The sequence below is a fragment of the Protomyctophum parallelum genome, assembly GCF_964188405.1.
Source record: "Protomyctophum parallelum genome assembly, chromosome: 17".
Lineage (NCBI taxonomy): Eukaryota > Metazoa > Chordata > Actinopteri > Myctophiformes > Myctophidae > Protomyctophum > Protomyctophum parallelum.
The window spans coordinates 30,119,159-30,144,357 of NC_139719.1; the positions used below are offsets into that span (position 1 = coordinate 30,119,159).

Here is a 25,199-nt window from a genome sequence, read left to right on the forward strand (position 1 = left end):
TGTCATATTCATTTCAAATCTTCACTTTTGACATCACCTTTCTGTTTACAATGGTGGCATGGTACTTTACAGAGGGATGGGTGTCCAATGTTTTTGTTTTCTAAATCAGTCAATGACCCACCCCCATTCCAGCCTGGCCCAATCAAAAAAAAGTAGGTTACGCTCACACATGCGCGGAAACACCGGAGTAATTGTTGATATCCTGCTTTGGTTGTATTCATTTTTAGACTTTACTATTTAAAAGCCAATGCATCCCCAAATTTAGGGGTTTTTATTCGTATCAGCTGGCTCAGTCAATTACAACGTTATCTATATGAGGGGCTAATGGAGGACACAAGGGATTTGGTGAGTAAAATAGTGAAATATTAAGGGCCGTGAGGCTCCGATCAGGGAAGATCTGCTTGGGCTAGCGTTCCTCCTTTGTTGTTATCTGTTGAGGAGAGCAAGCTAGTATTTATGTTGCTACATAAATGAAACTGAAAGCTTGTTAAACCCCCAAGGCCTAGTGTAATTTAAGACCCTGCTTATTTTTGTTCCGTATGTGTAAAAGAGCTGAATAATTGAAATCTTTTGCTATTTGCTTTTAATACAAACTGGAAAAACAGGTTTCCGCTAGCTAGCTAGCCATGCTAATAGTGGCTAGCACTGGAAGCTAAGTCAGATAAAGGCCCCCGTCTTTCCCATCAAGGTGCTTGGTTCTCTGTTTGTGACTGTCTCATTTATTGTATAAATGAATTATGTCTGGTGTATTGCCTGGCGCTAAACTGCTGTTTCTGCTTCAGAAAGGATAACATAACGTTTAAACTGTCAGTGTCAGCTGTTCTGTATGATGCTCAGATGAGGAAAAGCTACCACTGTAGATAAATAATCAATAACGTCAATGATGGTCCCAAAGACCAGATGGTCAATGTTCTTGTCTTATTTGTATTTTCAGCATGTATGAAGACTAGACTTCATTTTGTATTAAGTTCGGTGCAACTTCCCTATTCTGGTGCCATGTTCTCCAACGCCTGACAGCTCAGCTATGTTGTTGAGAAAGCTTCACAGATCTATTAAGGCAAATAAGTATTATTTTTGATTCCTTATTACAAGGTTAACCCATTCCCCCCATAATTCTTCCATCTGTAAAGGCTGAACGCACCCCACGTTCAGAGCGTAAGCGGAGAGACTCTTTCGGCATGTTTGACGGCTATGACAGCTGCAGCGAGGAGTCCACCACAAGTTCCAGCTCAGAGGACAGTGAAGATGAGGTGGTGCCCTCCATTCCTGCCACCCTGCCCATCATCAAGAACAATGGACAAGTGTATACCTACCCTGATGGCAAGACTGGCATGGGTTAGTAGTTGGAAACATTTATTACAGCTATGGGACTCATTATACATGCTTAATATACATACATGAATGAATGCAACCTATTATAAAATTATTTTTTATAATTGGTTGAATCTAGACTTCCAATACATCCATTGACAGCCCGTTGATCCAAATTTCCGATCTGCTTGTATTAAACTACAACTCACCACCATTGCAGCTGTAGGGCAAGGGTGAATTATCCTTTCATAAAAATCTACCATAGACATGTTATGAGCTACTTTCTGTCAAGAAATTCCAAGTGATTATTCTTTGCCGTGCGTACCAGTACCACCCTTCCAAACTCCAACACTTAGAAAAATAATTACCTGCATGGAATTTCTTGACAGAAGGTATACATATAACTGATATAAGTATACATATCATAACATGTCTACGGTGGATTTGTATAAAACAAATGCTTTGCCAATTAAAAGAGGATAATTCAAGCTTGCCCTACAGCTGCAACGTTGGTGTGTTTAACGTCATTTAACACAAGCGGATCGAAAATTTCTATTTGGATCAATGGGCTGTCAATGGAGGGTATTACAACTCTAGATTCAACCCATTATAAAAAATCTAGTGTTGCAAATTGCGTCTAGGATAAAGCATGTAAGAAAATCACAAAGGTGTATTTATACAAAAAAATTATCTGCATTTCATATAAACTAAATTGTAATTACTCTGCAATGCCATGTTTTTGTGCTATGGAATGGATTGATATAATTCAGTGAAGAATATATATATATATATATATATATATATATATATATATATATATATGAACAATGCTTGTGATTATTTCATTAATGTAATATGACATTAATGGTGTTTCTTTTCCCACACAGCCACCTGTGAGATGTGTGGGATGGTTGGTGTACGAGATGCGTTCTACTCCAAAACCAAGCGCTTCTGCAGTGTATCCTGCTCCAGGAGTTATTCTTCAAATTCCAAAAAAGCTAGCATCTTGGCAAGACTCCAGGTAAGTGTGCAAACTCGAGTGCACTGCATGTTTTTTTTCTCCACATGTTTCTCAATGTTGGAATTTTATGTTACATGTGCATGTAAATGCATTAAAGCCTTAGTGGATCATAATGTCTTCATCCAGTATTGATGTGGTGATTGTGTTTTCCTTTGTCTAAGGGCAAACCACCAACAAAAAAGGCAAAGGTTTTACAGAAACAGCCCTTAATGGCGAAGCTGGCTGCATATGCCCAATATCAAGCAAGTCAACAGAACCAGGCCAAATCAAAAGCCGGTATGTTTATAATAAAGACAAGCAGTGGTTTCATGGTGGGAAAATACCTTGTACTTAACCCTTGTACTTTTCTTTCTCCCAGTGGTCCCTGTTGAAATCTTTGAATGGGGCAAATACATCTGTAGCAATAACACGTGTGGTGCTCCAGTCAGCTGTTTCAAACATGTGAGTACAAACAGTAGATGGTGACAATTAATTAACTGTGTAGAACTATTTGGCCAAATTATTTTATTTGAATAAGCTTTGGTCTGATACCACTTGTTTTCCAGGCCCCTATGGGTTTATGCTGGGGAGACATAGAAGAAGGAGTTAGAGTTGAAGTCCTCAACTCGGATACCAACTTCTCCACTAAAGTCTACTGGATAGCGGGAATCATCAAGCTAGCAGGTAAGGATCCATTTTTTTAATGTATTTAACCACACAAAGCCTAGTGTCCTTATTTTTGGCATGTTATAATAGGTGAACATTTGGTGCAAAATGGTAGATCTACAAGCTAACAACGCATCAATGTGATCTTGGAGACCAGCGATTTTTGCCGAAGACATTTAGTGTAGAGGAGGGGACCCAAGTATAGACCCCTGGGGGACCCTGGTCAACTGAACTATATAGTATAGGGGTTAAATATGTTTTCTTACAAAATATTTAAAAGGCACGCTTTCTGTGCCTGGGTGTAAATATTGAGAGATTGTAAATGTGTGAATGGATTTTGACTGTAGATTGTATATTCTCGTCCAGGGTTCAAGGCTCTCCTGCGGTATGAGGGCTTTGACAATGATTCCAGTAAGGACTTCTGGTGTAATCTATGTATTCCTGAGGTGCACCCGGTGGGGTGGTGTGCTTCGAGTGGCAAGCCCCTTGTACCTCCAAAATGTGAGTCTCATTCGAACTAGAGCCAGACTGATGTATCGGTTTGTTCGATATAGTAAAGTTCGATATAGTACTATAGTTCGATATAGTATAAGACCTTTATTTATTTATTGCATCTGCAATTCTGCAGCCGTTTGTCACAATTTCCACCACTTTCAACCTGAAGCCCCTTCTCTATTGGGCATGTCATTATAGTATAGGCAAACATTATCATTTTTTTTAGATGTTCAAAAATAGCTGATATAAAAGCTTGTCATTGCAACATGTGAGCTTGTAGATCTGCTAGTTTTGAGCATTTTTGAATAATACTTAATTTGTTTGCGTATAAATTAAATGTTCTCAAATAGAATCGTCATCAAATCTAATCAAATTTTGACAAAATATCAGTCAAATATCAGGAATCGGTGATTTAGGATTCTAAAATTGGAAAGAAATCTAGCATCGTTTGGGCTCTAATTTTATTTTATTCTGTTCTGTTCATTCTGCAAACACACCATCGGTCTACTGTCAAGCAAATGCATGGTGTCCGTAATGATTTTCAGTAGTTACATTTGAATACAACACACACACACACACACACACACACACTTCTGTAAGTAAGCTGATTGGACTAGGTAATTTTGGAAAGATGTATAATAGAGGCCTAATGATCTACTATTTGTTATTTATTATTCTATGTTCTTTCCTGGACAGTTGTGGAATTGAGGTCAAACTGTTTATTTCCCTTACAGCTATACAACATAAGTACACTAACTGGAAAGCCTTTCTTGTGAAACGTCTCACTGGAGCCAAAACACTGCCACCTGATTTCACTGCCACGGTCAGTGTCACACAACATGCACGCACGGAAACACACACATGTTGTACCTTGGAAGTAAAAAATATTGTCAGTCTTTATCTATTGCTTCTGTCCTCTGTGAGCAATAAACTAGATGTGGCGATTCCATTCACTCTCATAGAACGGTGAAACGGATCTCAAAATCACAACACACACAAACAAAGCAGATGTATACAAAGTCCTGGTGCATCATTTTGGGGAAGTGAAAATTGCTGTATTCATATTGTATTGCCATTACTCTTGATGGAAGTTCTGTTAAGTAATACATTTATGTCACCAATACTGGCGTACCAGGAATTATTGGCATTGGGGATGCGCCGACAATCCTGGGAAAAACATCATAATAATTGGGGTTCAGCCGAAATGCATAAAGTGTTTCCTTACTTTCAGCTTCAGTTCATTTCGGTGCATCATTGAATAATGTTGAGATATATTTTGCCATACAATTAAGTGAATGGAATCGCTACATAAGGTTCCTTTTATTGATCACAGAAACAACATGACAATATTTGTCTTACATCATTCTCAAGGTAGCTACACCTCTTCAGACTCCACCTTAGCCCATAGCACTTGCCCTAGCCTTGACGACCTTGCAGGCTTATGCAAAGGTTTTAAAATGTAATGTAGATAGTATGTTATTTATATTCATTTTGATCTGGCATCCTATACTGTAGTTCGTTTAGTTTCAAAATGTTCAGATTAATTATTTTTAGATATTATACTGTTTACTAAAGAGTCTAGAATGGTGCTTCTTGGCTTACCTACCGGTATGTTCAATTACCTTGCTTACTATAAATCATGCTGGATTAAGAGCGTCTGCTATATGCCTAAATTGTATACATATATATATATGTATACCAAATTTCAGCATGGCTTATATTGTATATCCTGTGGTTTGTGGTATAGGTATTTTCTTTATTTCAATACATCCTCTCCTTAGGTGCATGACAACATGCAGTTCCCCTTTAAGAAATTCATGCGGGTGGAGGTGGTAGATAAGAACCACCTGTGCCGGACACGGGTGGCGCTGGTGGAGCAGGTGATCGGAGGACGCCTCAGGCTGGTCTATGAGGAGAGCCAGGATGGCTCGGATGACTTTTGGTGCCACATGTTTAGCCCCCTCATCCATAACATAGGCTGGTCCCGCAGCATCGGACACCGCTTCAAGCGATCTGGTAGGTTTTTAATGCAAACACCATATTCAAACGTCTTGCACCACATGCAAAGTGTGTGTGGGATATGTTATTGATTCCCACATGAGGAAGAAGAGCAGAGAATATGACTATGTTCCCTGACACTCCAAATCCAATCCAGATTGGAATGAAATTGGTTTTATGATGTCTGAACGGTGAATAACAAAATTATAACTGATTTTAGCTAATCATATCTGAATCACTTCCCTTGGCCTTGCTGAGACTACATTAAACCAGTTCCACTCGTATCTGGATAAGAGATCAGATTATTAGGGCTGATTATGGACTGCAACTCTGAACAAAGTCAGACTCTTTTAAGGCCTCTACATAGTCTGTTTTGGTTCTTGCGTGGGGGAGTCTAAACGGACACAAAACGCAAGGTTATTTTAGACATGTATAGTCGCTCCGTCGTTTACGTCGGTCTATTATAAATTTTAATGTGCAAGCATCTACTCGCCCACTAGATTGCAGCTCCCTGGCACCTGCAGTTGGTCTATTTTATTACATGCGGATGCGATGCGTCAAATATGTTTAGATTGTATAAACTGTACTGACGTGCTACTTTACTTTTTTGTTATGAGTTGAGATGTAGTTATAACTGTATATAATGAGTTCCATAAGCTCACACCACGACAAAGTTTTGTGTCTTTTGTTAGTGCTGTAATCAATTAATCATTGCGTTCACACGGGCAGATTGTAGTCTACCATTCATTGTCAAAGGAAGCCGCTAGTGGATGATCATCAGCAACGGAAAACACAGTTTGTTGGTCGCGTCTGTAAACGGTCAAATTGTCACCAAATGGAAGCATAGGATTATGAGACACACACACTCTCTCCGCTCTAATTCAGCTGAGTTCTCATCGGAAAAGCAGGGCTGGACTGGGTCAAAGGGCTAACATTTGGCCCAAAAACATATTAAACCCATTCTTTGGGAGGCCCATTGCCCACTGGACATAACGTCAGTCCAGGTCTGATAATCACTGACGAGTTTGCAAAGCAGTGCTTCGAACGCTGATGTCATGTTGTCCTGTTGAACTTCCAATGTGATATATCCATGCCGATTGTGTTTACATTTACAACTCAATGTGCCGGCGGAAGTGTTGTCCTCTTTCAAGAGCGGTCGAGCAGAGGAGGAAAAGCCTTCTTGCTCTCTGCTGCCTCCAGGTGGGCAGGGTGTCCTCGACGCAAGGTACGCGTTGCGTTGGCTTGGGATCAGATCTCAACCCGACGGAGCGAGACAGATCAAGTAACCGACGCAACACAAGGGAGGAATTTCTCTCACCCTCCGTTCTTGCGTCGATTACGTTCGACTCTGTCAAGCACTTTACAGGGATAGTAGCCCAGCAGCGGTTACCTATGGAGACACAAAGGAGACTCATCAAATTATATATAGAAATGCAACAAAATATCCATTAATTCAAGTCTCCATGGGGTGAGTAATCGATAGAAAGAAAGTGAACTAAACCTTTAACCTAAAAAAATGCTAACCGGCTTTATTGATATCCTTGGCTGAGTTGTGTTCACGTCACAATGTGGCCTATTTGTTTGCATCCAGATTAGAATCCCAATTTCCCTGACTTGATCACCTGACACTTCCTAGTGGGGAAACTTGTGTTGTAGACCATAAATCTGTCACCACATGTAATCACCTAGCCTGACCCAGAGCGAGACATTTCTCGTCTAGAGGGGCGGGTCGCGCCTCAGAAATGCGCGCACCCTGATTGGATCTCATCGATCTGTCCGTCACCCCCGGCCCCTCCTCTCCCCCCTAGTGCAGCGCTACGTCACATCATTTAGAGCGACGCCCACCCGGAAGGGTTGACTCCCACTTTTAGACTTGTTCAGCCCACGGCTTTTTCCAGGCTTTCATCTTTCGCGCAGACGAAATGAAAGCCTGGCTATCGAGGCTAGTAATCACCTAACTTGGAACAAAACAATAGTAGTTCCATCCTGCAGTAACTTGCCTGTCCTGTCTTTTTCCATGCTGTGTTGTGGAGACCATGGTATTTAGCAGGCTGTGTGCTGGCAGTGTCCCTCCCTACACAGTACGCACACAAGATGATAATTATCTTGAGTCATAATTATCTAGAGTCATAATAATCTTTGTCTATGGAACAAAGCTCTTTACATAAAACTGAAGATAAAATAAAAACAATAATCTGTGTAAAATATAGTATAGTGCAGAAACAAGAACATGGGACTCTAATAACATTTAAAATCTTGGAAAGGCTGTTTGTTAAAAGTATGTTTTAAAGAAGATAAAGAGAGAACATGTTTATTGCATGTGAGCAATACCTTTACTAAATATCAAATTTATTTTTAATAGATAATCTAATTTGACAAAATAAATCTAATAATACATTAACATTGAAGTCATTATGTCATGTGACATCCACAGTTACAACTCTTGTTCATTATCTTTTTTCCAGATGTGACCAAGAAGATGGAGGGTCAGGTTGATGCTCCTTCACAATTGTTCCAGAAGGTAAATTAAAGCATCTTAAAATGTTTATTTTTTCCCTTCCTTTTTACATTTGATTACTTGGGCTACATGGCAGCTCTGCAATCTTAATTAATTTCTATGCAATTTGTTAATGAGCTTGTAGATCGGCTATTTGCCTTGTCCATCATACGACAAAATAAACCTTAAGTGGTTAAAGTGTATTATATAGCCAGTGGGTGTTTTTATAAATTGTGTCCATTATTGTATATTCAGAGCATACCTATGTACAAGCACCTCGACAGTGTAGGGCCCGCACACCATTCTTTTGGTAAAGAATTACTTAATTGAATTAAACGACAATAGATCTGGCCTTATCTTCATCAGGCCAGTATCGTACTGAGTCGGTATTTGTTTTAGTTTGTCTCGTGTATGTGGAGTGAGAATGTGTGTTGGAGTGAGAAGATGTGCTAATGCCTCGTGCTGCTCTGCTAGGTGAAAGATGTGGACCAGAATGGGGAATGGTTCAAGGATGGGATGAAACTTGAGGCCATCGATCCTCTCAATCTCTCAGCTATATGTGTAGCCACTGTAAGAAAGGTGAGCTGGTTTCACACAAAATATAAGTGGGAGATGGCGCTACTAAATCATTGAATGACATGGTATTTTACAATAGGGTTTTCACTTCAGTCAGCTGTCATGACTCTGAGCCCACCCTCCTCCATGGTGATTCTTCTGTCTGCTCTGTACAGGTGTTGGCTGATGGGTACCTCATGATTGGGATCGATGGCTCAGAGGCGGTGGATGGATCAGACTGGTTCTGCTATCACTCCACATCTCCTTCTATCTACCCCGTCGGCTTCTGTGAAATCAACGAGATTGAACTTACGCCCCCTAGAGGTACTCATCTTTCCTCGTTAACCTTCAAGCACGTCCAACTGTCCCAAATCAGTCTTCTGTGCTCACATCCTCAGAAATATCTTTATTAGAAACCTACTCTACTTGGAACTCGCCTTATATTTTAAAGAAACGGCGAGTCTGTACTCTGATCTAAAGACATTTGAGTAATTTTTTTATTTTGGCCTCTTGTCTGTGGCCTCCTGTTTTGGCGTACAGTTTCTAATATACCAGTTTCACCACTGATTCTGTCCCTCAGGGTACACTAAACTGCCATTTAAATGGTTTGACTACCTCAGAGAAACGGGTTCTATAGCTGCTCCTGTCAAGCTCTTTAACAAGGTATGTTTCAGTAATAGTATTTTTTTCCCTTTTTTAAGTCACGTCCTTTTTTTTTATTGCCTTGCCTCCAGTTCCCCTGTGAATTTGTAAGATGTTTATGGATTTAGTTAAAAGCACATCAAAAACAACATTGATCATCTTTTTCGGTCTGTGTAAAATATTTCTGTTCCCTCTGCCGTTTTTTGGCATTCCAGGATATCCCAAATCACGGCTTCCGACCGGGCATGAAGCTGGAGGCAGTGGATCTGATGGAACCACGGCTGGTGTGTGTCGGCACGGTGACGCGGATTGTCCACAGACTGCTGCGGATCCACTTTGACGGCTGGGAGGACGAGTACGACCAATGGGTGGACTGCGAGTCACCTGACCTATACCCCGTGGGCTGGTGTCAGCTGACCGGATACCAACTCCAGCCACCCGCTGCACAGAGTGAGCAATGTACAGGACACGTAGCCTTGCGTAGATATTCTTGCCTTGCGTGGATATGAACCTGGATCCCCTCAGTGTTGTGATTATTTCCAAGCGGTTACAAAAACATTGAAATGGACTATTTTGGTCTATTGGTTAGACCTACTGTACAGCTACGTCACACACATACTGAGCCCTGTTTGGTTATAGCCTGGTAAGCCCGCCCTGAAAAAAGAAAAAAAAAGCAGGTTACATCTTTAAATAAATACTTTTTGAAATATCTATGGGGAAAATGCATGGGGAATTATTTCCTGGGCCTGTCATCGGCATGAAAGGGGGTGGGACTGTGACGCTATATATTTGCATATTGCATATATTTGCACCACTACTGCTGGTCTTTGAAATACGCCCACAATTGAGCAACACCAGACTCAATCTGCCTGGGGCAATATTAGTCCGGCAGCCGACAGGCTTCTTTTTTTTAAAGTGGGGAATTTGGATTATATACCGGTAGTCTTTTTTTATTGGGTTAGGGTTAATATAGGTTTAGAGTTAGTATATTGTTTATATACATATATTCATGAATCCACTTGTTGACTGGCTCTGTATTGAGCAATTTGTTTTATCTGGGTTTATATGTGATCCTCATCCTACCATTAACATCTTATATAAGGCTCAAATGTGCCCAAAATGTGCTGACCTCATCACATTTCATCACATTTGTGATGACTGCTATGGCCATTTTTAGCCCAAGGAGGTTTTTTTTTGCAAAGATAATGCTTGGAATGGAGCAGAAACATAAAAAACCCTAGTTTGACATGTCACATGATATATAAAGCATAATGAAAATGTGAAAATCTTGCCTTATATAGGATGTTAAAACGCATTAACTGCTGAAGAGGTTAATTAACCTCTTTAAAAAAAAAATAGGAATGACTTTCAATCACTTTTGTACCCAACCTGGCAACACATCTATGAACCCTGATGCATTGTGCAACACTTCCAGCAAAAATCCGTAGAGTTCCATTATTGAATATAAACCCATATAAGACAAATTGCTCAATACCGACAGCCGGTCAGTAAGTAATTCATGAATGTAATAATAACTAGAAAATTCGCAATTAAAAAAAATTGCAGAGTGTGGTTGCCGCAGTGGCTTACATATGCCCCTCCCACTAGTATTGCCAGCCAATTACAATTTCAAGTCACGCCTTAGATCATGCGTAAGTCATTCGGAGGGGATTTAACCCCCGAAATTCATGTTTTTGCGACAAACGGTTACATTTCTCGCATTTGCGGCGCCCCCTATGGATGAAAATGGACATGTGATTGAAATTTGGGATGGATTGGACATTCCGTTCGTGATTTATGGCATTTTTTGTGATATAGGCCCCTCCTACTAACTTCGGAAGACGATTACGGCCGAACGATACGCACTTTCAAAATTCTGCGGCTCAGTTTTAATTGGATGGGTCCAGAGATCACGTGTGCCGATTTCTGTGAGATTTGGACGAAATCTGTAGGAGGAAAAGCAAAAAGTGTGTTTTGGACAAAATTCAAAATGGCGGAAAATCTATCATGGCGGAAATGGGCGTGGCCTATATGGGGAGATGCGTCATGACCCAAGGAATCCAGGGAAAAAATAATTTTGATTTTACGACCTACGGTTCAAGAGTTATAAGCCAAAAGGTAAAGTGGGCTGTTATAGCGCCACCATGAGGCCGACCGATAAAATTTTAGGGTTAAATAATTTTAGGGATAATGTTGAATTATCCCTAAAAGTTTTGTAACTATAGTGATTACAGTCTCCGACGAACAAATACTTTTATGTGAATTTTTGCCTTTTCCCATTCATGTCAATGGGGAAATTTAATTCACTAATAAATTCATATCAATTAAACTATACAACATTTCTCTTAACAAAATACAAGCACACGATTCCCGATTTTTCCGGTCAATTTGACATATGGCTCAAGTGCGTACAGCGTACAGTGTGGGAGGTATAAAGCGTCAAAATAAAGACTACTCCAGTGAAATAATAAGTATAAAGTGTTACAATTACTAGAGTCTGGTTGCCCATTCGGGCAACCACACTAATAATAATAATAATAGCTCAGATTTATGTAGCGCTTTTCTAAATACCCAAAGCGCTTTACATGGGAACACCAGGAACAGACTTTATTAAGAAAAAGATCAAAGCTAAAACATAACAGATACAGGGTTAAAAAGATAAAAGGATGTATGTATGTTGAATGGATGGATGTATGTATATAGACAATATTTTAGGCCAATAAAAAGACTATATACGAAATGTCTCACCCCACAAGCCCAGCTGCCGGACTATATGCATTTAAAAGGCAGATTGAAGGTTGGATACACGACACGAACACTGGCGCTGTTCTTGAAATTCAGAGATGCCGGGTGTTAAACCCTACACATTTTAACGCTGGCATTAAAGGAAATAAATCATGTTTAATTTTGTACTACTTTTTTAACCGTTTCAATTCATTTATTTTAAAATAGGGCTGGTTAAAGTACTGTATTCTCATGAATTTAAGTCCTAGTACATTATTTCTTATTCAGGTGCAAGAGATTTGACACCAACTGTGCCCAAACAGAAGAAAAAGGCCCAACAGTACAAGGGACAAAAGAAAAGTGAGTAATCCTTCCTATATTGTCAGTCTAGCTTCCACTTTTCCATCTGGTTTTTCCACTTCTTCCTTTCCCCATCCTCTTGTCACCAGTTTCTCTACAGGTGGACATTCATCTTACCCCTCACTGGTCAGATTTTGTGTTCGGTGTGTATGGAATGTTTTTATCTGGCAGATAGACTTGTCTATGTTACAGAATATTTTGGCACCGTGTGAGTTTTGGTTAATGTCACATGTGACACCGTAGCAATATTTTTTGTTGATACTTGAAAGCAAATGGCCAAGGCTTGCACTGGTCTCTCATCCTGAAATATTTCAGTACAAAGAATCTTTTTGATGGTGTTGCTTTAGCTTTACTCTTGTTAGTTAATGGTGCATCTGCTTACTTGTGTCTGGTAGTCATGAGTACCAGGGGCTTATTCAGATGGGCTCAACAGCAACATAATGGCAATGGCTGGGTTTCTAGAACGCATGTAGTGTAAGACTTGTAGTACCTGAGGTCTAACCATTAAACCTTTTTCCCCCTATATTCAATTGGAACATTCAAACAACCTAGAATTGAACTGAACCCTGTATGTAATAAGCCCCTGGTAGCTTACCCAGAGTCTGGCTTGGTGTTTACTAGAGAGGAAGATTCCAGTTGGTCGACGGCCCTTCAGTCAGGCAGGCAGGAGGAGGAGCTTCTCGGGGGACGAAGAGCAGAGTCCGCCCCCTTATCCCGCCCAGGGGCCCACTCGCCCCCGGCCCCGTACCCACCTCCACCAAACCCACAAACCAGGTAATGGCACTCTAATGAAAACCAAGCACGGCACTTGAGCGTTTCGAAGGAGAGGGTGCTGCTTAAGGAGTGTTTGTAGGTTCCTCTCAGTGGAGCTAGCTGTGTGGTGGATGCGACTACTGTTGATGCTGCATGTTTCAATTGTTCAATTAACTTGGTGAATGTGTGCTTGTTGTGATTCATGTTCTTCACCTCATTGTTCTTCTCAAAACAAGAAGTGTTATCTGTGTTAACTGTGTCACATTAGTGTGTCGATCTACGAAAATGACCGATTTTCAAGCTACCAATGCAACATGTTTTCGGTGAGCGACAGACATGCAACTGTAGGTAAAGAATGAAACCGCACTGTTAAAAAATAACAATCTATCAATTGCAATGTATTTATACATTACCGCTCCATTTTTGTAATTTTGTTTACATTACAATTGGCAACAACATTTAGCTAAGTCAGTGCTTACTGTGCATGGAGAAACCTATCCGACGTAATCACTGGGTAAGAAACTGGAAACCAACACTAATGTTCTTCCTTCCATCATTAGAAGCATGATGTTTGTCAACTTACTCATCTTGTTTGTCCTTCTCTTTCTTCCTCTCTGCCAGAGTCTCTGCTGCGACTGAAGGAGGAGGCAACAGAGGTGGATGAGTTCACCTTCTCCCAGGGCATCTCCGACCAAGAGAGCAACGGCTCAGGCAGCTACTACATCAAACAGGAGCCCTGAGGTCAGAGGAACCAAGCGGGATGGAACGGGTCATGGTGCACCAATGGAGACCCAAGGGACAGGATGTGGGGGGGACGGGACAACAGTACAAATTCACCTCAAAAGAAACCCAACACTCATAGTAGACCAACATTTCACCTCTCCCATGGCAGGGGGGAGGCTTGTTTCATGCTTCATGGTCCTCGAGATTTAACGTTTTTTTTTAATTTTGGGGTTTGTTTTCTGTTTCTAACCTCGTAGCCGTGTGTGCACATACACAACACTCGATCACTCCTCACACCACCTACAGGGTTATGAGTGAGGGGTTGCTCTGTGCCTCCAAAAAACACCTGGGGAATGGTGGGTTACTGATGTCTGGGCATTCTCTGGATGATTCCGCAACAAGCATCTCACCTCTCCTCCGGAAAGACACCCAGACAAAGACACATTAGACTTCTGGAAGAATCCACACAAAACCCCATGTTTCCTTGAAGCAGGAGCTTAGACATAGGCCTTCCATCCTGCCTCCGCCAATACTCTGACCCCACCCAAGTCTGGGCCACGCACAGAGACCTGTAGAAACTGTGACAAAACATTCATTGAGCCAGGTCTTTCGATTTATTTTTCTTTTATCAGGTATGAGAGCCAGCTACTAACGTTACAGGCAGAATTCCCATTGACCTGGAGAGAACAGAGGGTGATTATGGAAATCTAATTATGTATATTTTGATTTATTATTTCTTTTGAACAATTTTGCCAGGAGGACTTGCTTTGTTTATAGTACTTGAAGTCTTGATATATATATATATTTTGCTTTTTTTGTTTTTGTTTTTAGTGTTTTTAGTTTATTTGTCTTAATTGATTTACTTATTTTGTATTTTCTTTTTGGTGGCTGGATGGGGTACTTAAGTGTGATGTATGTATCAGAGTGATTATATTCATAAAATATGATGAGACCTATTCATATAGAACTACAGTATATAGCTATAACAGATTTAAAGAGAGTGGGTTTTGAATAGTACAGTGATGCTCAGCATTGGTCCGTCCCCCACCCCCCGTCCCCCCCCTTGTTGCCTTCGCTTTAAAAACAGGTTGACATTTTTCCCCGGCTGCACTTCATTATTAAAAAAAAAATTACATCATGATACATTAAACAACTTTCACCCGGATGTCCCTATTTTGGGCATTTCATTAATGGGCGAAGATATTCAAAAATGTTAAACTTTTCAACAATTAGACTAAATTTGTCAAAATTATTCAATAGTGAAAATGGCTGATCTACAAGCTCACAGTGTGTTGCATGAAGACTCATTGTGAGTTTGTAGATCAGCTTTTTTGCTATTCATTGCAAAATAGTGGTTAAAAATGTTTTGTCTTGGGATATTAGTCATAATTGGCATAGAACTGTTTCTAAAGTTTCTGTGATAATTTCTCCTTAAATCTTGTCTGCAACTTTATTACAGTGATCCACATGCATGTATGTTAGTGGCTTTTTACAAGCACACTCTGCACTTAGATTTGTAAAGGCCTATTCATAGTCTGGATTTTCGGTGGTGAGTAAAAGCAGAGAGAAGGGCTGGAGTGGTGGTGGTGGTTTGCTCTTCACCGCGGCTCGTGACGTCATGTTGTAGTAAGGTGGTCACCCCACCACCGTAAATCCAGACTATGTATGAGCCTTAAGACTCCAATATCCTTCGCACCTGGTAATGATTCCACATGTCATCTGGTAAATTTGCCCATTAATAGAAAACGCAGACAATTAGCAATCCTGTCTAATGTTTACACATTTAGTAGTAATGTAGGGTTTTCTTGTTTCGTGTAGAAATTTAGGCAGCTGTCACTCAGACCAAGAACAGTGTTCACTGTTTACTGTGAAAAATTTATTATCTATAATAATTCTATTATTTTAGGTTTCTTTTTTTTGTTTAAAAACCTTAATACATCATCTTACTTTAGATGCAATTCCCCCTCAAATCCTTGAATTATAAATGTATTATATAATATTGAGAACCTAAATAGTGAAGCTGTAGATGAGGTTAAAAAAAAGGGGGGGGGGTAACATTTCAAGGGGTCCCAATGGCTGACCAGCAGAGTATATTGTATAAATCAGAAACCTTACTGGTATGATGGGGCACACTCTGACAAGTTATTTGATTCCCATTGTCCAAACTTGCATACTCACTCATAGAAATTTCTTTGGCCATGCATAGTATGTAAGTTGTGGTCATTATGGGAACGTTATGCGAACACTGTCACTGATTGCACTACAGGAGTCAAACCAGTCAGATTTGCATGTTGAAAATCACCTTTACAAGTCTTCAGGTATTGGCTTTTCGCAGACAGATTTACTGACTGTTTTGGACCATGTGTAAACATTCATACCCAGCGGCGGACAAAGGGGTCCAAAATTGAAGCTGGAGGCTCTTCTCACTCGGCATTTTTAATAAAAATGTGGTCGTAGAAAAGCATGTGCGCTACTTTGAGAAAACCGAAGTAATGATCTCTTAACCAAACAGTTGAGTGAAAACTGAATGGTTGTGTCAGACATTACAATATGCAAAGCATTACTTTTGTTTTTCATTGCTTGGGTAGTTCTCTTGTCAGAGCCATATGGATGCAAACTCGAGTCAGTTATTCAGTTGAGCCACAGAATAACATGTTTATAGTCAGTAATAATAGTACAAATGATGCACTGCTTTACCATTACCTTTTGAAGGCAACATTCACACATACAACGGGATCTAAAAGTTGCATAATACATAAGATTGTTTTTATTTGGTCAGAACAGATTCTTGCGGCTATGACGGAATGGAGCAAAGATCCTGATTAGTTCGTAATTTTCTACTGCATGCATGTGTGGGGAAAAAACGAATCCACATTCTTTTGTTATTTACAGCTAGATTTATGCAGCTATTTATCTACTACCTCCTCATGCTAGGCAAGTTTAGCAAATGTAAAGACAACGTGTAAACTAGGCAGTGAAATAGCATATGCAAACTATAACCTAAAATGTTCCACTTGAAAACTAGTCACCAAACTGTTTTTCACAGCACACAAAGTCCTCTAATTTGATATGCAATAATAGTTCCCATATTTATGTCTTACACCTTCTAATGACACAGATCACTACATTTAAATCTAATTTACATAAGAAATGATTTAACTAAATTGTATTGTATAACTGTGATTTTTGTGAGCTGGGGTTCATAAATGACAATATAGCATTGCTGTATATGGCCAAATACTATATTGAAAAGCATAATAGTTTTAAGCTACTCAGTGATGGAAAATGATGCATAACTTGTCTTTATACCAGTAAGGTTCACAATTCAATTCTCAGGAAGCATTTTTTGGAAACATGTTCTTGGTTATAAAGCCTGATTTATGCTTTGGCAACAGTCATGCAATGTTTAGTTTGATTTAAAAAAGAATATGTATTTTCAACTGCGTTCTGTTGACACTTTTTACGTTGAAAATATGTTTTATATTTTATTCAACTGCATGTCACGTCATGTCGTCGCCAACAGACGGTTGCATTACAAGTCTAATCTAATTTCATAGGTTTGTGAAAAGCAACGCAAAGAGGACTTCTTTGCCATATCCTTAAAAGAAGAAAAGGGTCTTGCTTCCCATTTGATGTATGAATGTTTTATTGCTTATTACTCCCACTGTTCTGTGTTGTGGCTTGATAATGTAGAAACACTTTGTGTTCAAACGTTCAAGGCTATGTTTAGTGAAGCTCTTCTCGTCTTCTTGCTTTGTTATAGATCTTTTCCACTGATATTTCTAACGGGATTATCGATTAATCTTTTTTTCTACAAGGTTCCATTTTCTTTTGTCTACAGCTTCATTGGATACTAAACTAAACTAGATGGCTATGGTTACAAGACCAAATGAGCAATAAAAGTAGTGTCACAATCATACATGGGTTTCAGGTTAGAATTTAATTCAGTTAGGATACATTTCCCTCCCTGATTTGGAAGGGGAGAATTGAGCATTTAAACGATGGTCACAATCTTAATTTACTGACCAAACTGCATAATATCTTAGTACAAAAGATAAGACTGTTTCATGGGCTAACTTTGCTGCTACCCTCTCCCAGATAACCCAAAATAATCAAACGCACAATCAACACTGTTTGCATATTTCTTTTTGTTAAGGAAAAAAGGCTTATTTTAAAGTCATTCTCATTTTTCCTTGTGAGTAGTCGATCTAAACATCCCCTTCTCAACTTGACTCCCAATCTATGATGAACATCTTTGCTTTCCGCACCCAGTAGTTCTACATGTCCACCCCTAAGATCTGTGAAAACTAGCAAGTGTTATGCAATATGCTACCACATTTCTTAGACCTAGGTCATCATCACAGGATTGATGTGGGGTATCGGGACCAGTTAGGGCTGAGTGAGGAGCTTATACGGGCCTGGGTGTGTTGATCAACTGAATGCATCGGGACCAGTTAGGACTGAGTGAGGAGCTTATACAGGCCTGGGTGTGTTGATCAACTGAATGCATGTTGTTGGAAAAAAAAGAAAAGAGAAGAAAACATTGTGCTGATGTTGTTCTGAGCTTGTTTTTATTGTAATTGTCATTGGTTGTCCCTTCTGTCCATCTCCTAGTCAAGTTCCACACTCGGATTCAGAAGGATTGTCATGGAAGTTCTGCAGTGATTACACACAAACAATCCTTTTAGATCTGTACAGTGCCATGGACTAGATTGGAGATACGTTTTTTTTCCTTGGATACTAACACGGGTCTTTTGTATGTGATAGCCCCAACTATATTCAACCATTATATCGTGGTGCTATATATATTTGATAAAAATGACTTATCGTATTGGGATTATTATTGTCAGAAACTGTTATTGTGAATTGAGAGGGTTAAGTTATGGTTCGAAATTTATTTTGGATACAAATAAAAAAATATATGTTCAGAATAGTTATAAATCTATTGAAATTATTAACACTGACCCTTGAGGTACATATTAGATTGCAGTTTAAAGTTTGTACATCTTTTTGATAGCGTCTATACACGTTTCCTTTCATATGGTAAATTTGTGCTGTGATCAAGCTTTGATAGACTTTCTTGTATTTGTAAATAAAATCAAACAATGGAACATTTTTGGTTGTAATGATTGCTCATTTGTTTACAAATGTTTTCCGCATGGCTGTAAAAAGGTGGTTTTGTAAGATCTAACTTTTACACTGAATAAAATGTCATTACTCGGAGCATACAGAATTCTGTCTATTTTTTTTTTTCTGTCCATAGTACCCAATTAAGCAGTCCATCTGGGTCTCAAGCTTAACCTAACAATTTAAGTATTTTACCCCATTTCCATATTTATACGCTTTGATTGCCCTCTCATTTGTTGTGCTTGCAGCTTCTTTTGGTCGTTTTGAATGTTACACCATCTATGCTGCAGCATTGTCTGAAGGAAGCCGAACAAAGTTTAACATAAGTTTCTCTATGTACCTGTACACAAGATGTAACAAGTACAACCTTGAGGCTTTTACACCAGCATTAGCTCTGGTGACTGGTCCATAGCCTTCTACGATTCTGCCCTGTGCAGTAGAGCTATGGACCAGAGCTACACCAGCATTATCAATGCCCCTGGACTGACTTGCGATGGCATCATGTCACAGATAGACAAGACAGCAACGCATCAGTGTTGTGTTGATAGCTTATTTGTGTCACTCAAGATCCTGTAGGCCTCACTCAACAGGTCAGCACTACATTGTACCATTTCATGTAACGTTAAGCATTTAGAAAACAGTCTATTTTCCAGGACTGGAAAACTTTAATTTCAAAATATTTCCAGGCAGGAATGTCACAACTGTGGGTGCCCTGCTAGGTGATCGCAATTTTTTCCATGCATGAGAAAGAAACAAATGGGAATGAGTGCCTTTTATTTGAAACTTGTTCTCCATTAAACAAACATGACATACAGTACATTTTCTGTAGACCTGGGGAATGCAATGTTCATAAGGAAATAAAGGAATAGAAGTCAGGAATGGACCCAGTACATCTAGTCTGGGGAATGCTATGTGCATAAGGAATAGAACCAGCAATACACTGACAACAGGCCTACAAAGAGACCAACCAGACAGGTACAGTATGATGATAAGGTACAACGGGAATGTGAGATGACACCGATTTAGAAACGGATCCCTTTTCCTCCATCCTCCAATATTGAGAGGAACTAGGCTTGGAGGCAAGTTAACCAGTCCTTAACCAGTGTTTAAGGTCAACGTCATGGTCAGAGTTTTAGTAGATCCAGTCGTGTGAGCAGGTTTTCCAGTCCACCAGCTCCTCTGGCTTGAACCACAAGGAAATTTCCTGATTGGCACTCTCTACTGCATCACTGCCGTGGCAGATGTTCCTGGACAAGAAAACAAAAATAAGTAGTCATCACAACAATCCAGCAAAGAGCTCAAGTGCCAGTGTTGTATGGTCATCAGCGCTTTCAACCTAGAACGCACACTTCCAGATTGGCAGTGTGGCATTGGCAGATTGGTAAACTGGAGCTTTGCTCTCAGGGTCAACTTTGTACTTTGATGGAGCAGCAGTATGCCGGTGGCCCTTACCTTCCGACATCGATGCAGAAGTCTCCTCTGATTGTGCCTGGTAGGGAGTTGGCAGGATTGGTCTCTCCCAACATCACCCTGCCAGTTTTCACTGCCCCCTTGCCTTCCCAAACCTGGAATTAAAACCACAAGGGAGGTGAAAATTTAGCCAATTTTATTTTAACACATTTTGAATTCCCATCTCTTCCCCTTCCCCACTGACAACCACCAAAACGGGTCATAGCACCGGACACCTCGAAGGGTTAATCTACCCCAGACTGTATTAAAAGACTACTTTCACTTGAGACACAAAGTGCCTCGGTTGGTTAAACACTGCCCATGCGTTTCACCAGCTTACCATGGCAACGATTGGGCCAGAGTGCATGTAGTCGACAAGGCCTGTGAAGAATGGTCTGTCTTTAAGGTCGTCGTAGTGCTTCATCAGGAGGTCTTTAGGGGCCTGCACAGGAGGGGGGGAACAAACCATTACCATCTTTAGACAAAATTGCACAGGGGTAGGAAAAGTTCAACCCCATTTTGGGGCATAAATAATATATTAGCTTTTAATCCAGAATTGACTTTCAAAAGGACCCCTTGCTGTTCAGAGGGCTAAAGATCATGTGCTACCTAGTGCACCATCTGTGCACACTACTGAATCCCATGGGCAAATGCTTGCACGGAAGGATAACTGTGAATGGGACACTTGATGCTAATACTAATCTGGTCCCAGGCCGCTAGTTAGAGGTCTCAAGGTGAATGTGGTCGTGCATGACAAATGTAGAACTAAACCTTTATTGGCATATACACACACAATATATAATTAATGCAGATTTTGAACAGCTATAGATTTCACTTACATGTGTCATTTTCAAGCCCACAAGTTTGAATCCTTTCGTTTCAAACCTCTTGATGATCTCGCCAACAAGTCCCCTGTGAACTCCATCGGGCTTGACGGCAATGAAGGTGCGCTCCTCGTTAGACATGATTCTGAAACGCAGCAGTAAGCAGAGTCAGAACACTGACACCAATACATAACTTAGTGTCAAGGCATCAAAACGGATCACTCACGGTTGTCGAGCACAGCTGGCCCCCGACCCCATCACAAACCAAAATAGCGTCACCTAACAGACATAGCGCGAGGGACTGATCGTAAAGCCATGATCCAAGCAGCAGATTGTGTAAATCTTGACCTGATCCCTTGCTGGGGATGTCATTTAACCAGCTAGTTCTACCCAGTTGCGCATGGGCGTGGGTTTTTTTCTCCAGCGCATGCGGCATGTGATGTTCAGTCAGACTTGACTCCTGACTGCTGGTGAGGTGACAATGTAGCATATAGGCCCAGCCCGGCCGGCTGCATTGGTCATAGGAGAGTCTAGAACCCAGCAGGCTGACTCGTCCAGTCAAACCAGGTATGTGACAGTAAAGACAAGTGCTCCATGACTCTTTTAAATCAAGATGAATGCCCAAAAGTTCACTTAACGTTACCATTAGCCGGCGTTCGGCCTAACGTCACAAAACCACATGGGCCATGCCCATGGCCCTTTGTTAGCAGGAGTCATAGGACACATTGTAACATGCACTGCTCCACTGCCAAGTGTACATATGGGGGAAATTACATTGATGCGGTACAAATTTAAGTATAAAACGTTGCAACAGCACCTTTCGTTACAATATCTGGCAGCGGTGGCCGAGTGGATTGCGGAGCGGGCTAGATATCGGAAGGTCGCCAGTTCGAATCAGCGGTCCGACACGTTAAAATTACCACCGTTGAAGTGCCCTTGGACAAGGCATTGAACCACTACCATGAAATGCTCCATGTGGGCCTGGCTGTAAACAAGTATCTGATGCTTAGTCCAGTTACCCTTGGTAAACTTGATTTACCAGAACGCATTTCTTCTTCTTCTGAAGTTCTAAACGCTACGCAAACAACCGACTAACAAAGGCTCTGCCTCGCTAGTCGCTACCTCCGGGAGTCCGTCCGGGGATCATAGTTACATTCGGAACGAGTCCTGCACGAAAGCTGTGCAATCAAAGGGAAATAACCCACTATGTGTTGAATAAAAAGCTAATTTTCACATTACCTTTACAGTGAAAGTGAAGCTTCGGTTGTAGTTGAAGCAGAGACTGGTGCTACAACTCCGGCTGACGTGGCTAGAAGACCTACTGAGTGTGCGTGCCTGCTTTTTATACCGGCAGGCCGGGCGGGGCGGAGGCGGAGCTCAGCTGGCACAAAAGGGACTGGGCAGTGGGCACAGTCTTTACACAGTAATACACACAATCTATTCCCAACAGATTTATTTTTAATTAATGACCAACACACCAAAACAAGTTATAGGCAGGTACTCAGGCAGGTTTGTTGCACCTGTTAGAGCAGGATAATTTACACTTTAATTCTGAGTAAAACTGTACTCTGTAATGCATAGTTGCATACATGTAGACACGTGACATGTCTGCTCCCCCCTCTTTCGCACGCACGCACGCACACACACACGCACACACACAACTCACAACACACACAGTGTGATGTGTTCCGTAATTCCCTTTTAAAAGGAATTACAGAAATAGATATCAAGCTTATGAGTCTTAGTATGGCTTAATTTAATAGCATATTGCGTAACATTTTGCATAACATGGAAACACCATTAAGAAGCTGTATCATAATTATTAAAGCCACCAGAAATCCTGCACATAACCACAGTGTGCTCCAATATCTATTGCACTTCTGTGCAAATTGAGTGCAGCATGTTCACCTTGTGGTTCTCTAACAGTATGAAAATATTAGCCATAACGGTTCAAACCAAAACTCCCTCCGAGATGCAACCCGCTTTGAAACATTACGTTTTCGCCCCTGCTTCCTTGGCTGCCGTTGGTCTTAATGGATGCTGAGGCAGCAGAAGTGAGTGAGACTCCACTGAGATAAAGTGTGCCTTACTGCAGGCAGACTTGACCATTATGCAAGGCAGGCTTTTTTAGACTGGTGTATTTGTGACGCCTCTTGTGATTAAGTATGATTATTAGTTGGGTAGAGGAAGGAAGTGGTGTTATGCAAAGCCCCTCGTTGACACTGCACACAATATGATGTTTAAAGCATGACTTGAATGATTTTTCTCCTCACAGGTCTATTCTACACATGTATCATGCATTTGCGTGCACACACACACACACACACAGGTATACACACACCTTGTGCTCGACTACCCCAATGAGATGATGCATCTCAAGGGGCTTCTCCTCTAATTTAAACTTCTAAATAAAACATCCCATACCCATAAGTCTGTGTATGTGTGCAGAAAAAAGTACCACCCTCCCCCCTCCTCTCCTCTCCCCTCTTGTCATCCCCTCCCCTCCCTTCCCCTCTCCTCTACAAGCAGTGTGGTGAATATAGCAACAGGCCGGTGTACAGCCTCTCCTCCTTACAGGCTCCTCTCTCCACCATCCTACAGCAGAGGATACTCTCAGGAAACAAATGGACAGCTAATCCCTGAGCCTAATCTTCCGACTCTACACTGACTGCTTTCTACTCCCAGTCCTATTTTTACGAGGGTTTACAGCCAGGATTAGTCAGCCTTTTTTTCTCTCTCTCACTGCGTTGTTATTCAGAAGGACAACACTGGTGACGGTTAAGTGTTATTGAGATGACTCTACAAAGCGTGTTAGTTGTGTGTGTCAGACTGTCAGTGTGTGTGTGTGGCTCTGTGCAGCTGCTGCTGTTGTTTTTACTCTACAGACCTCCTGGGGTTCGCCAGGCAAGCACACAAGTAGCATAATTGTAGTACACATCACTTCAGCATTTGTCATTTTATGAGCTGCGCTTTCTTTTTCTCTATAGGACTCATCGTTCAGAGAATGTGCTGTCCATCAGCACAGTATTTTCTAGGGGGGTGATACAATGGAATGTAATACAGTGTGATTGTTTTCCATTACGAGGCAGCCCTCACAGATTGTCAAACGGGGAAGAATATTCAGAAATTGCACTGACTGGACATAAAATGATGTTGACAGAATATTTTGTCGGGGGAAAAGGTTGATTTTATGGTTCAAACTGCTCATAAGGAGAATCAAATGAGTGATTTCAGGTGTCAGATTCCTGAGCCAGGCAGCCGATGTTTTTAGCTGTACATCTAAATGTAGGCACACTTCTATGAACGCACACTACTATGTTATCTATGTAGATAACATAGTATATGTGAACAAGTAACCAACATAAGTTGATCTAAGTGTTAGTGTGCAGGGAGGGGTGTAGGCCAGCAGGCATGGTGGTCTAAGTTATATCCTCTGGGGTGCAATGCCCTTGATTGCCTTGTAGATCATCACCAGTGTGTGGAATGTGATGCGGATAGCAACCAGAAGTCATGAAAACGTTGGGAGGTTCAAGTTGTAGGGGTTTGAGTGAGCATGCCAGCCGAGGGAATTGCATTAGTCAAGCTTGGAGATGACTGAGGCTTGGATAAGGAGCTGGGCAGACTCCTTGGTGAGGTGAAAACACACACACACACACACACACACACACACACACACACACACACACACACACACACACATGCACGCACACTTGCTCAAAGCTCAAACAAATAAAACTGCTCAAATGGCAGTCATACCATCCCACTGCTCAGCTCCATGTTATTGTGTTCCATCCAGTGTCTAATATTGAAGATAAAAAGCTGTGATGTTTTACTCCGATTCACATTTTGTGAGGTCTTTAGATCTCAGTACCCACTGACTGCCCTGAGAGGATTATTACAATGCCAAGAAACATTACAGTATTATGCACCCATTGTTTGGGGATTATGCTTATGACGATGCTCTTTGAGTACATCGAGTCTGTGTGCTATATAGGCAGCATGTGTTCAAAAGGGTAAAACTGCTTTATTACTTGCTCAAGTAATAGTTTTCGTCCATGTCGCCGTTTGATGCGTA

General features: G+C 40.9%; 2 protein-coding genes across 3 annotated transcripts; one reads left to right on the plus strand and one right to left on the minus strand.

Moving 5' to 3' along the window:
• Positions 1 to 186: 186 nt before the first annotated feature.
• On the plus strand, positions 187 to 18,939 carry mbtd1 (mbt domain containing 1). Of its 2 annotated transcripts, none has more exons than XM_083787766.1 (17): positions 187 to 345; positions 1,131 to 1,335; positions 2,199 to 2,332; positions 2,494 to 2,608; positions 2,691 to 2,773; positions 2,878 to 2,995; positions 3,344 to 3,478; positions 4,207 to 4,295; positions 5,254 to 5,488; positions 7,936 to 7,991; positions 8,442 to 8,546; positions 8,699 to 8,846; positions 9,103 to 9,185; positions 9,380 to 9,623; positions 12,177 to 12,248; positions 12,870 to 13,022; positions 13,623 to 18,939. In XM_083787766.1, the coding sequence occupies exons 1-17, from the start codon at positions 325 to 327 to the stop codon at positions 13,739 to 13,741; spliced, it is 2,115 nt and encodes a 704-aa protein (XP_083643892.1). In that variant the 5' UTR covers positions 187 to 324; the 3' UTR covers positions 13,742 to 18,939. The 2 variants fall into 2 exon arrangements, with proteins under 2 accessions (XP_083643892.1, XP_083643893.1); XM_083787767.1 differs by having other exon boundaries at positions 9,380 to 9,614.
• Positions 18,940 to 19,608: 669 nt separating this feature from the next.
• nme2a (NME/NM23 nucleoside diphosphate kinase 2a) lies at positions 19,609 to 22,483 on the minus strand. Its single transcript, XM_083787771.1, has 5 exons — positions 22,364 to 22,483; positions 21,140 to 21,269; positions 20,641 to 20,742; positions 20,304 to 20,416; positions 19,609 to 20,098 (listed from the first exon to the last, which is right to left on the minus strand). The coding sequence occupies exons 2-5, from the start codon at positions 21,263 to 21,265 to the stop codon at positions 19,984 to 19,986; spliced, it is 456 nt and encodes a 151-aa protein (XP_083643897.1). The 5' UTR covers positions 21,266 to 21,269; positions 22,364 to 22,483; the 3' UTR covers positions 19,609 to 19,983.
• Between the last annotated feature and the right edge of the window lie 2,716 nt (positions 22,484 to 25,199).